We start from the raw sequence: 9,317 nt of genomic DNA on the forward strand, positions 1-9,317 counted from the left end.
TAACATTATAACATGATATAAAACTCAAAAAAGTTGATTTTACATGATATTGTCCCTTTAACCAGCTGATCATATTTTTTGTGCCATAATGTTGCAACACCACCAGCTATCCTTCCCCAAATTATTCTGGTTCTAAAATCGGTAGTGGAATCACCAGCACCATAAAAATCTTGATGTATGCAATTCAGCTTCTCCAGGTCCTGTTTAGCTAAGAATGTCTCCTGCACACACAGTACGTCACAAGTCTCCAGTAAATTGTCCACCACAAAGCGGCGCGCTCTGTCTGTTTCACTGTATTCAATACACAAACCTTGCGCATTGTATGGCACAATAATAATACCAATGATTTCTTCATCAGGATCTGCGTGGTCGTTGCTCATCTGTGGTGCTACAGATGCAGATACGTTCTCAGAGTGTTCCTGCAGTATACCAGTCTCTGATGTTTGAGTCAAATGGATACTGTTAGTTTTTGGTCTGCGCTCCTCAAAGTAGCGACACACATACACACCCGTCAGCCAAAGTTTTGGATCGTACATTTCTGCAACTTCAGAGCACTTTGCAGTTAAATGAAATGAGCTAAATTCGTTACGCATTGAGTCTATCTTCCTGCATGTCACCGACTGGCCCAGTTTCTCAGTCAGATAGGCACGCAGAGTGTCAGCATCGAGTTCAGGAGAGAATCTTGTAGCAAAGACACTTACCAGCTTGGTTTTAATCGCTGGGATGTTACTTGCTGTGTCCGTGCCAATTATTCCTCCTTTGCGCTGCTCCCGCTTTAGATGATTTTGTGGTCCATGTCCCAGTGACACAGCCCCCTTCAAGGGTTTCTGGGGCTTCGGCTTCCCTTTCCTTAAAACAGTACTCCAAGCTGGAGATAGGACTTTTTGATTGGAGGCCTCTTCTGGTTGCTGCTGTTTAGCATCTTTTCCACTTAGCCCTTCCAATTGCATCTCAGCCTGTGTTGGCCCATGCACGGGTTTGTTAGCTCGATTAGACCCATGAGGTGTTCCAATATCTGTCATCCGGCGCTCCAAATCCACCGTCGCTCATCCAAGATTTTCACTCATAGTAGCCTGAGCTTCCATAGCTCCTCTTAGCACAGAGACTTCCTGGCTTAGACGCTCCATTCTACCGAGCAGGGCCGAGGCATCAATATTGCCGAAGCCAACAGGTGGAAGGTCGTCCAGGTAATGCGAGACAAAACGGGGAATATTCTCACCACGCTTGTCTAACAACTTCAAGCAATCCTTTAYATTATTTACGTCTTTCTGTGCGCCCTTATGTTTGATGTTGCGCTGCTTTGTTGGGCACAGTTCATACAGAAGTCGTTTTGACTCTTCAGTCCAGTCAGATGAAAATTTGTTTATGGCCAACAAGACAATGTCATCATGCGGCAGTGTTTTTATCTTATCAGAAATAAAATGTAGAAACTCATCTCCCACGATCACTTTACCGCAAGTAGTTTTATAGACTTCAGGTTTTGTACGAGAACAAGCATCGTCAGGATGGTAAGCTCCTGCTGTTGCCGCCGCCACCATGATTATTTATTTATTTATTTATTTATTTATTTATTTAGCCCTAAAAGAAATCCTATTTTAAGGCTGAAGTGTGTTTGTGCAGAATTGAAAGATATATAAATAAAAACAAAGGTCAGATTCTGTAATGTAGATGTTAGTGTGAGGACATAGAGAGCAAAACTGTCAAAACTCCTGTTTAATGTAATAACATCAGGCATCAGGGGAGCACAGCAGCCACGCCCACTTCTGCTCCGTCTAGTAAATGGTAAAAGGACTGTACTTATATAGTGCTTTTCTATCCATCCAGGACATTCAAAGCTCTTCCCACTACAATCTGTGTCCTCATTTACCCATTCACACAGCACTCTATTAGGTCTCTACAAAGCTATCATGTACAATCTATGGAGACTAATCAGTGCCAATCACACTCATACACTGATGGCACACACATCAGAGGCATTGGAGGTGAAGTGTCTTGCCCAAGGACACAACAACTGACACAGCTGGATGGGGGATTGAACCGGTGACGTTCCAGTTCCAGGATGACTCCCCTTATCACTCTGCCACAGCTGCCCCAAAAACCTGTAAACCAGTAAACCTGGGGGGACTGTGGCAGAGTGGTTAGGAGAGTTGTCCTGTAACTGCAGGGTTTCTGGTTCAACGCCCTGTTCCAGCCGTCTCAGTCCTTGGGCAAGGCACTTCACCTGCCTTGTGAATTGATAGTGGTCAGAGGGTCCAGTGGTGCCGGTGCATGGCAGCCCCACCTCTGTCAGCTATGGCGACATTGGAGCTTGCCACCATCAATGTGTGTGTGTGTGTGTGTGTGGACCGGTATTCTCTACATGGTGGGACAGTTTTTGGCAAACACACCTACGTGTGGGGACCTAATTTTACTTATGGGGACCTGAGTCTAGTCCCCACAAGGGGAAACACTGTTGGTGGGTCGGGTTTGGGTTTAGGACCAAGGTGTGAATTGAGTTTAGGTTAGTTTTAGGGTCAGGCAACCTGTGAGGTTAGGGTTGGGTTGGTGGTCAGGGTTAGGCTGTAGAAAATAATGGGTCAATGCCAGGTCCCCATAAAGATAGCTGTACCAGATTGTGGGTGTGTGGGTGTTAATGGGTAAATGTGTGTGTGTTTGGAGTTCAACAAAACTTGATGAAACACATAAGTTCAGGCCAGTTTCCAATTTGATGCTGAGTTTTGTGCTTTCAGCAGGAAGACTCGATGGACTTTAAGACTGTAAGAGCCATGTTTGAGGAGAAGGAATACCTCCTCAGGCAACACAAGGCCAGACCTGTTGTCCCGGACAAACCAAAGGCCATATCTACTCCTCAGAGTCCCTCTCACCTCCCCCCTCAGAGTCCCTCTCACCTGTCCCCTCAGAGCCCCTCTTACCTCCCTTCAGGTGCACGTCCCTCCCTGCTCACCTCCATGACCCAGGCCTTGGAGGCGAAAGCATTGAATGCCCCCAGAGTGGTCTTCAAGGATGAAAAGGATGCAAAGAAGCCTCTCATCCAGACTAATGTGAAAGGTAAAGAAAAATCTAATGGGAATGGGAAGGAAGGTAAAAGTAAGACAGGAAAAGAACGCAATAAGCCTGATGAAAAACAGGAAGACTCATCGGATCAAAAAGACAAGAAACTTCTGTCATTTCTGACGAAGAAGGAGGAAACAGCAGAGTTGGTACCAGCACCCCCTCCACCTAAGGTACAGAAGAAGAAGGGTTTCCCTGTTTTTAGGAAAAGCACAAAACATGATTCTGCAATAATCATTGACTCCCTGACCCTGGGAGAGTCTGGACCAGCACCCTTCATCCCGGTGTCTTCTGAAACTGATAACATACCTGAAGAGTCTGTCTGCTCCGTACCAAAATCCAACCCCTCAGCTGGTCTGACCCCACCCTCCCATACCCCTACACCCCCTGACTTGTCCACACCTCCTGCTATTCTTCTTGAAGTCCCCGTTCTAAAAGCCCCAGCCCGACAGAAACAACCCTCACCTGACACAGAAAACCCTGTTCTGCCTGATTTCAATACGATCAGACAGAGTGATGTGATTCTCGGTCCACCAAGTTTTGTCCCATCTCCTCCAACTGCTGCTGCCCCCATACCTCCAACCATTGCTGCCCCCACACCTCCAACCATTGCTGCCCCCATACCTCCAACCATTGCTGCCCCCACACCTCCAACCGCTGCTGCCCCCACACCTCCAACCACTGCTGCCCCCACACCTCCAACTGCTGCTGCCCCCACACCTCCAACCATTGCTACCCCCACACCTCCAACCATTGCTGCTCCCACACCTCCAACCATTGCTGCTCCATCTCGTCCAAGCTTTGCTCCTCCATCCCCTCCAAAACGGGTGGCTCCAGCTGGCTCCGCCTCTTCAAACAGCGCTCCTCCATCTCATCCAAATGCTGCTCCTCAAACTCCACCATCTGTTGCAGCTCCAGTTACCCCAAACCTTGTTGCCCCCAACCTCTCAGCCACAGCTGTCCTTGATCCTGTACCCAGTGTCTCTCTCACTCCCCTACAGAAAGCTTCTCCCACCTCTCTGCTCTCTGACTCCCCAGCTCAGTCACCCAGTGTAAGCCCCATTCCTCCGGCCAGGCTGACTGTGTCAGAGGCGTCTCCTCCTGACCTCCGGGTCTCAGGGGGGTATCATGCAGAGGACAGGCTTCTAACTCCAGACCTGGACTCAACATCGAAACTGGAACGTTCCATCTCTGCACTCACAGCCCTGGAAAGAGCAGAGGACATGAGCACTGGAAAGAGAACCCCTCCAAGTGACCTGAGGATTTTAAATGCCTTGGAGAAGGCACGCAGGAAGGCTGCCAGGTAAACAAACAAACAAATCTGACTCACCTAGAGGTTAGAGGTCACAGAGGTGGGAGATTTTGTTAATTTATACCAGTTAGGGCTGYAGTCGAAGGCGGGGACCTTGGTGGTCTGATCCTCGGCTACAGAAGCTGGCTGTAGGGAYGTGGAATGTCACCTCTCTGGTGGGGAAGGAGCCTGAGCTCGTGTGTGAGGTTGAGAGGTTCCGACTAGATATAGTTGGACTCACCTCGACGCACCACTCTGGCTCTGGAACCAGTCTCTTCCAGAGGGGTTGGCAACTCTTCCACTCTGGAGTTGCCCATGCTGAGAGGCGCCGAGCAGGAGTGGGCATACTTATTGCCCCCCATCTCGGTCACTGTACATTGTGGCTCACCCCGGTGAATGAGAGGGTAGCCTCCCTTCGCCTATGGGTAGGGGGATGGGTTCTGAGTGTTGTTTGTGCCTATGAGCCTAACACCAGCTCAAATTACCCACCCTTTCTGGAGTCCTTGGAGGGGGCGCTGCAGAGCGCTCCTAATGGGGACTCCCTCATTCTGCTGGGGGCCTTCAACGCTCACGTGGGYAATGACAGTGAGACCTGGAGAGGTGTGGTTGGAAGGAACGGCCCCCCCGACCTGAACCCGAGCGGTGTTTTGTTATTAGACTTCTGTGCTCATCATGGATTGTCCAAAACGAMCACCATGTTCAAACATAAGGGTATTCATATGTGCTCTTGGCACCAGGACACCCTAGGCTGCAGTTCAATGATCGACTTTGTTGTCGTATCATCTGATCTGCGGCCGCATGCTTTGGACACTTGGGTGAAGAGAGGGGCGGAGCTGTAAACTGACCACTACCTAGTCGTGAGTTGGCTCCGCTGGTGGGGGAGGATGCCAGTCAGACCTGGCAGACCCAAACGTATAATGAGGGTCTGCTGGGAACATCTGTCAGAGTCTCCCGTCAGACGGAGCTTCAACTCACACCTCTGGGAGAACTTCAAACACGTTCCAGGGGAGGTGGGGGACATTGAGTCCGAGTGGGCCATGTTCCGTGCCTCCATTGTCAAGACGGCTTACCTGAGCTGTGGCCATAAGGTTGTCTGTGCCTGTCGTGAAGGCAACACTCAAACCCGCTGGCGGACACTGGCGGTGAGGGATGCTGTCAGGCAGAAGAAGGAGTTCTGTCTGGTCTTTTTGGCCTGTGGGACTCCAGAAGCAGACAATAGGTATCGGAAGTCCAAACGGATTGCGGCTCGGGTGGTTGCTGAGGCAAAAACTCGGGCATGGGAGGAGGTCAGAGAGGCCATAGAAAAAGATTTCTGTATGGCTTCAGGGCAATTCTGGTCCACCATCTGGCGTCTCAAGGGGAAGAAATGGTTCGCCACCAACACTATTTATGGTGGGGATGGTGCGCTGCTGACTTCAACTCAAGACGTTGTGGGTCGGTGGGCGGAATACTTCGAAGACCTCCTCAATCCTACCGCCACATCTTCCCATGAGGAAGTAGAGCCTGAGGACCCTGGGTTGGACTCTCCAATCTCTGGTGCCGAGGTCACAGGTGGTTTAAAAGCTCCTCGGTGGCAGGGTGCCAGGAGTGGATGAGATTCACCTGGAGTTCCTTAAGGCTCTGGATGTTGTGGGGTTGCATTGGTTGACGCAACTCTACAATATCGTGTGGACATTGGGGGCAGTTCCCCTGGATTGGCAGACCAGGGTGGTGGTCCCCCTATTTAAAAAGGGGGACCGCAGAGTGTGTTTCAACTATAGGAAGATCACACTTCTGAGCCTCCCTGGTAAGGTCTATTCATGGGTTCTGGAGAGGAGGGTCCATCAGATAGTCAAATCTCGGATTCAGGAAGAGCAGTGTGGTTTTGGTCCTGGTCGTGGAACAGCGGACCAGCTCTACAGCCTCAGCAGTGTCCTGGAGGGTGCATGGGAGTTCGCCCAACCAGTCTACATGTGTTTTGTGGACTTGGAGAATGTGATCGACCGTGTCCCTCAGGGACTCCTGTGGGGGGTACTCCAGGAGTATGGGGTACCAGGCCCATTGATACGGGCTGTTAGGTCCCTGAATGACTGGTGCCAGAGCTTGATCCGCATTGCCGGTAGTAAGTCAGACTCGTTTCCGGTGAGAGTTGGACTCTGCCAAGGTTGCCCTTTGTCACAATTCTGTTCATAACTTTTATGGACAGAATTTCTAGGAGCAGCCAAGGTGTTGAKGGGATCMTTTTTGGTGACCTTAGGATCACATCTCTGCTTTTTGTGAATGACGTGGTCCTATTGGCTTCATCAGATCGTGATCTCCAGCTCTCAATGGAGCGGTTCGCATCTGAGTGTGAAGCGGCCAGAATGAGGATCAGTGCCTCCATATCTGAGACCATGGTCTTGAGCCGGAAACTGGTAGCGTGTCACCTCTGGGTCAGGGAGGAGGTCCTGCCCCAAGTGGAGGAGTTCGAGTATCTTGGGGTCTTGTTCACGAATGAGGGAAGAATGGAGCAGGAGATCGACAGGCGGATTGATGCTGCATCTGCAGTGATGAGGGCACTGTACCGGTCTGTCGTAGTGAAGTGGGAGCTGAGCCAGAAGGTGAAGCTCTTGTTTTTTGGGGTCGGTCTACGTTTCTACCCTCTTCTATTGTCACAAATTTTGGGTAGTCACCAAAAGAACGAGATCGCGGATACAAGCAGCTGAAATGAGTTTCCTCTGCAGGGTGTCTGGGCTCTCCCTTAGAGATAGGGTGAGAAGCTCGGTCATCTGGGAGGGACTCAGAGTAGAGTCGCTGCTCCTCTACATTGAGAGGAGCCAGTTGAGGTGGTTCATCTGGTAAGGATGCCTCCTGGACGCCTCCCTGGTGAGGTGTTCCGGGCATGTCCCACTGGGAGGAGACCCAGAGGAAGACCCAGGACACGTTGGAGGGACTATGTTTCTCAGCTGGCCTGGGAACACCTTGGGATTCGCCCAGAGGAGCTGTTCCAAGTGGCTGGAGAGAGGGATGTCTGGGTCTCTCTGCTTAGGCTGCTGCCTCCAAGGCCTGACCCCAAATAAGCAGCAGAAAACGGACGGACAATACCAGTTAGATGGCTCTAATCTGTTKTTTTATCTGCTTTCAGCCCCTTGTTAAATTCTAACCATTACTCCATTACCCCTCCACCTGAAGACCACCCATTGATGGAGAGGCCTAGCAGTCCCTTCCTGGATCTTCCACCCATTGATTATGAGGGAGAGAAGCCCTCCTCCCCGAAACCAGCAGCTGTTAATGGGACAGACCACCGTAAGTCTCCTCCTTCTTTATTGGTTTGATTTGTTTGTTTGTTTGTTTGTTTGTTTGTTTGTTTGTTTGTTTGTTTGTTTGTTTGTTTTTGCTTAACATGAACAGAGTAGCCACTTGTGTTATCAGAGCACCAGGTTTATACAGATATTTGGGGTGATGGTGGCAGAGTGGTTAGAGGAGTGGTTTCTCTAATGTGAAAGTTGGCAGTTTGATTCCCTGCTATTCAGTCACATGTTGAAGTGTCCCTTTGAGCGTCCTGGTTGGATAAAAAGGAGCTGTGTAAGTACAGTCCTTTTACAAAGGCTAAACAAAGTTTGAATTCTGCAGAAAATCATGTATTTTTGTCGACTTACCAGCTCAGGCTGTGTTAGTGTGAAGACAGCAGTCCTGTCATTCTTTTAGGCAGAAACAATGGAGCAGCAGTGAAGGAAAGAGCTGCTCAGGTATGTCAGCTATGACAAACAACAGTTCAGGACCAGTAAACACCACTAATGTAGTCTGAGACTAACTCTAACTCAGGCAGATTTATGTTCAAATCATGAAACATGCAACAACTAGGAAAGTTTCTACATGGATATGTGGAGTAGCATTTAATGAAGTGCAGACATGTTGCAGTAATACAGTTCTGTAGAAACAAGGAGGCTTTAATCTGATGCAGGAGTCCAGTTTGTCTGCTCTGTTTTGTTTTTTGTACAAATAAAAGTTTTCCATTTTACTTTCTTCCCCTCACTTCATCTTCTTGATGTGTTTTAACTTATAAATAAACCTGTCAGTTCAGTTTTAGGCTGTCAAACAGCTGAACATTGCTTCATTATTCTGACATTTTACCAACAGTTTGAATGTTTGGGTTGAGACTCTGTTCTTCTTTGCACACCCAGGCTCTGCAATCAGGGCCAGCTTGAATCAGGAGGGGTCTGATGCTGCAGCAGAGCTCCGACTACACCCCACTCCTCCACCCAGACAGGTCCAACCAGAAGCCCTGTCTCTGTACTCTTCTCCAGTAAAACCTGCGAGAGCTCCCTCTATCTGCCTGAGTCAGCTTGATTTTATTCCTCCTCCTCCTCTTTTTGAAGGTAGGACTTTGGTTTCCAACTTTATACTCTTCTTTTTTTAAGATAGTTGAAAATCTAGTTTTATTTTGCTCTTCTGGTGTGCAGAGTTTGCAGAAGATGAAACTGCAGATGTTCCAGAGTTGGAGGATTTAGTTTCTGGTGCTAATTCTCCAGAGGTGGTAGCAGAGTGGGAACACAGGAACAACAAAGGTGTTGATGCTGCAGCTGGACTGAAGCCATTAGAGGACAGAGTCTCTGACCCAGAGTATGAAGACAACGTAGAAGAAATTCCTCCTCCACAAACCTCCCTCCCAGCTGTTCATCAAGCTGTCCAACCAACTGTCCAACCAGATGTCCAACCAGTTGGCCAACCAGATTCCCTCCCAGTGGCTAAAGACCCACCACCAGTGGACGAGTAAGACATTTTTTCAGTTTTCTTTAGTCTGTTCAGAAGTTGTGTTTTACTTGTACTTCAGTCATTTCACACTTTTGCAGTTTTAGTTATGATGTATCCAGGCTTTCATGTGTACAAAAGGAGCTGGTGGGTCTCTTCCTTTGTCCCTTGTCAACTGGAGCAATGGGCCTCATGCAAGAACATGTTCGTATTCATATCCTAAATTTCTCTTACTTTTGTTCGTACAAAGGGTTCGTACGAACAT

At 48.9% G+C, this 9,317-nt stretch overlaps 1 protein-coding gene across 1 annotated transcript in view; it reads left to right on the plus strand.

Moving 5' to 3' along the window:
* The window catches only part of LOC106532357 (nascent polypeptide-associated complex subunit alpha, muscle-specific form), a gene marked incomplete at its 3' end in the record, with an annotated part of 46,915 nt that overhangs the window by 22,731 nt on the left and 14,867 nt on the right, over positions 1 to 9,317 (plus strand). Inside the window, 4 exon segments of the mRNA XM_014028392.1 lie at positions 2,730 to 4,354; positions 7,446 to 7,606; positions 8,485 to 8,679; positions 8,764 to 9,073. Coding sequence (XP_013883846.1) covers positions 2,730 to 4,354; positions 7,446 to 7,606; positions 8,485 to 8,679; positions 8,764 to 9,073 — 2,291 coding nt within the window.

This window comes from Austrofundulus limnaeus, unplaced genomic scaffold, assembly GCF_001266775.1.
Source record: "Austrofundulus limnaeus strain Quisiro unplaced genomic scaffold, Austrofundulus_limnaeus-1.0 Scaffold757, whole genome shotgun sequence".
Taxonomy (NCBI): Eukaryota; Metazoa; Chordata; class Actinopteri; order Cyprinodontiformes; family Rivulidae; genus Austrofundulus; species Austrofundulus limnaeus.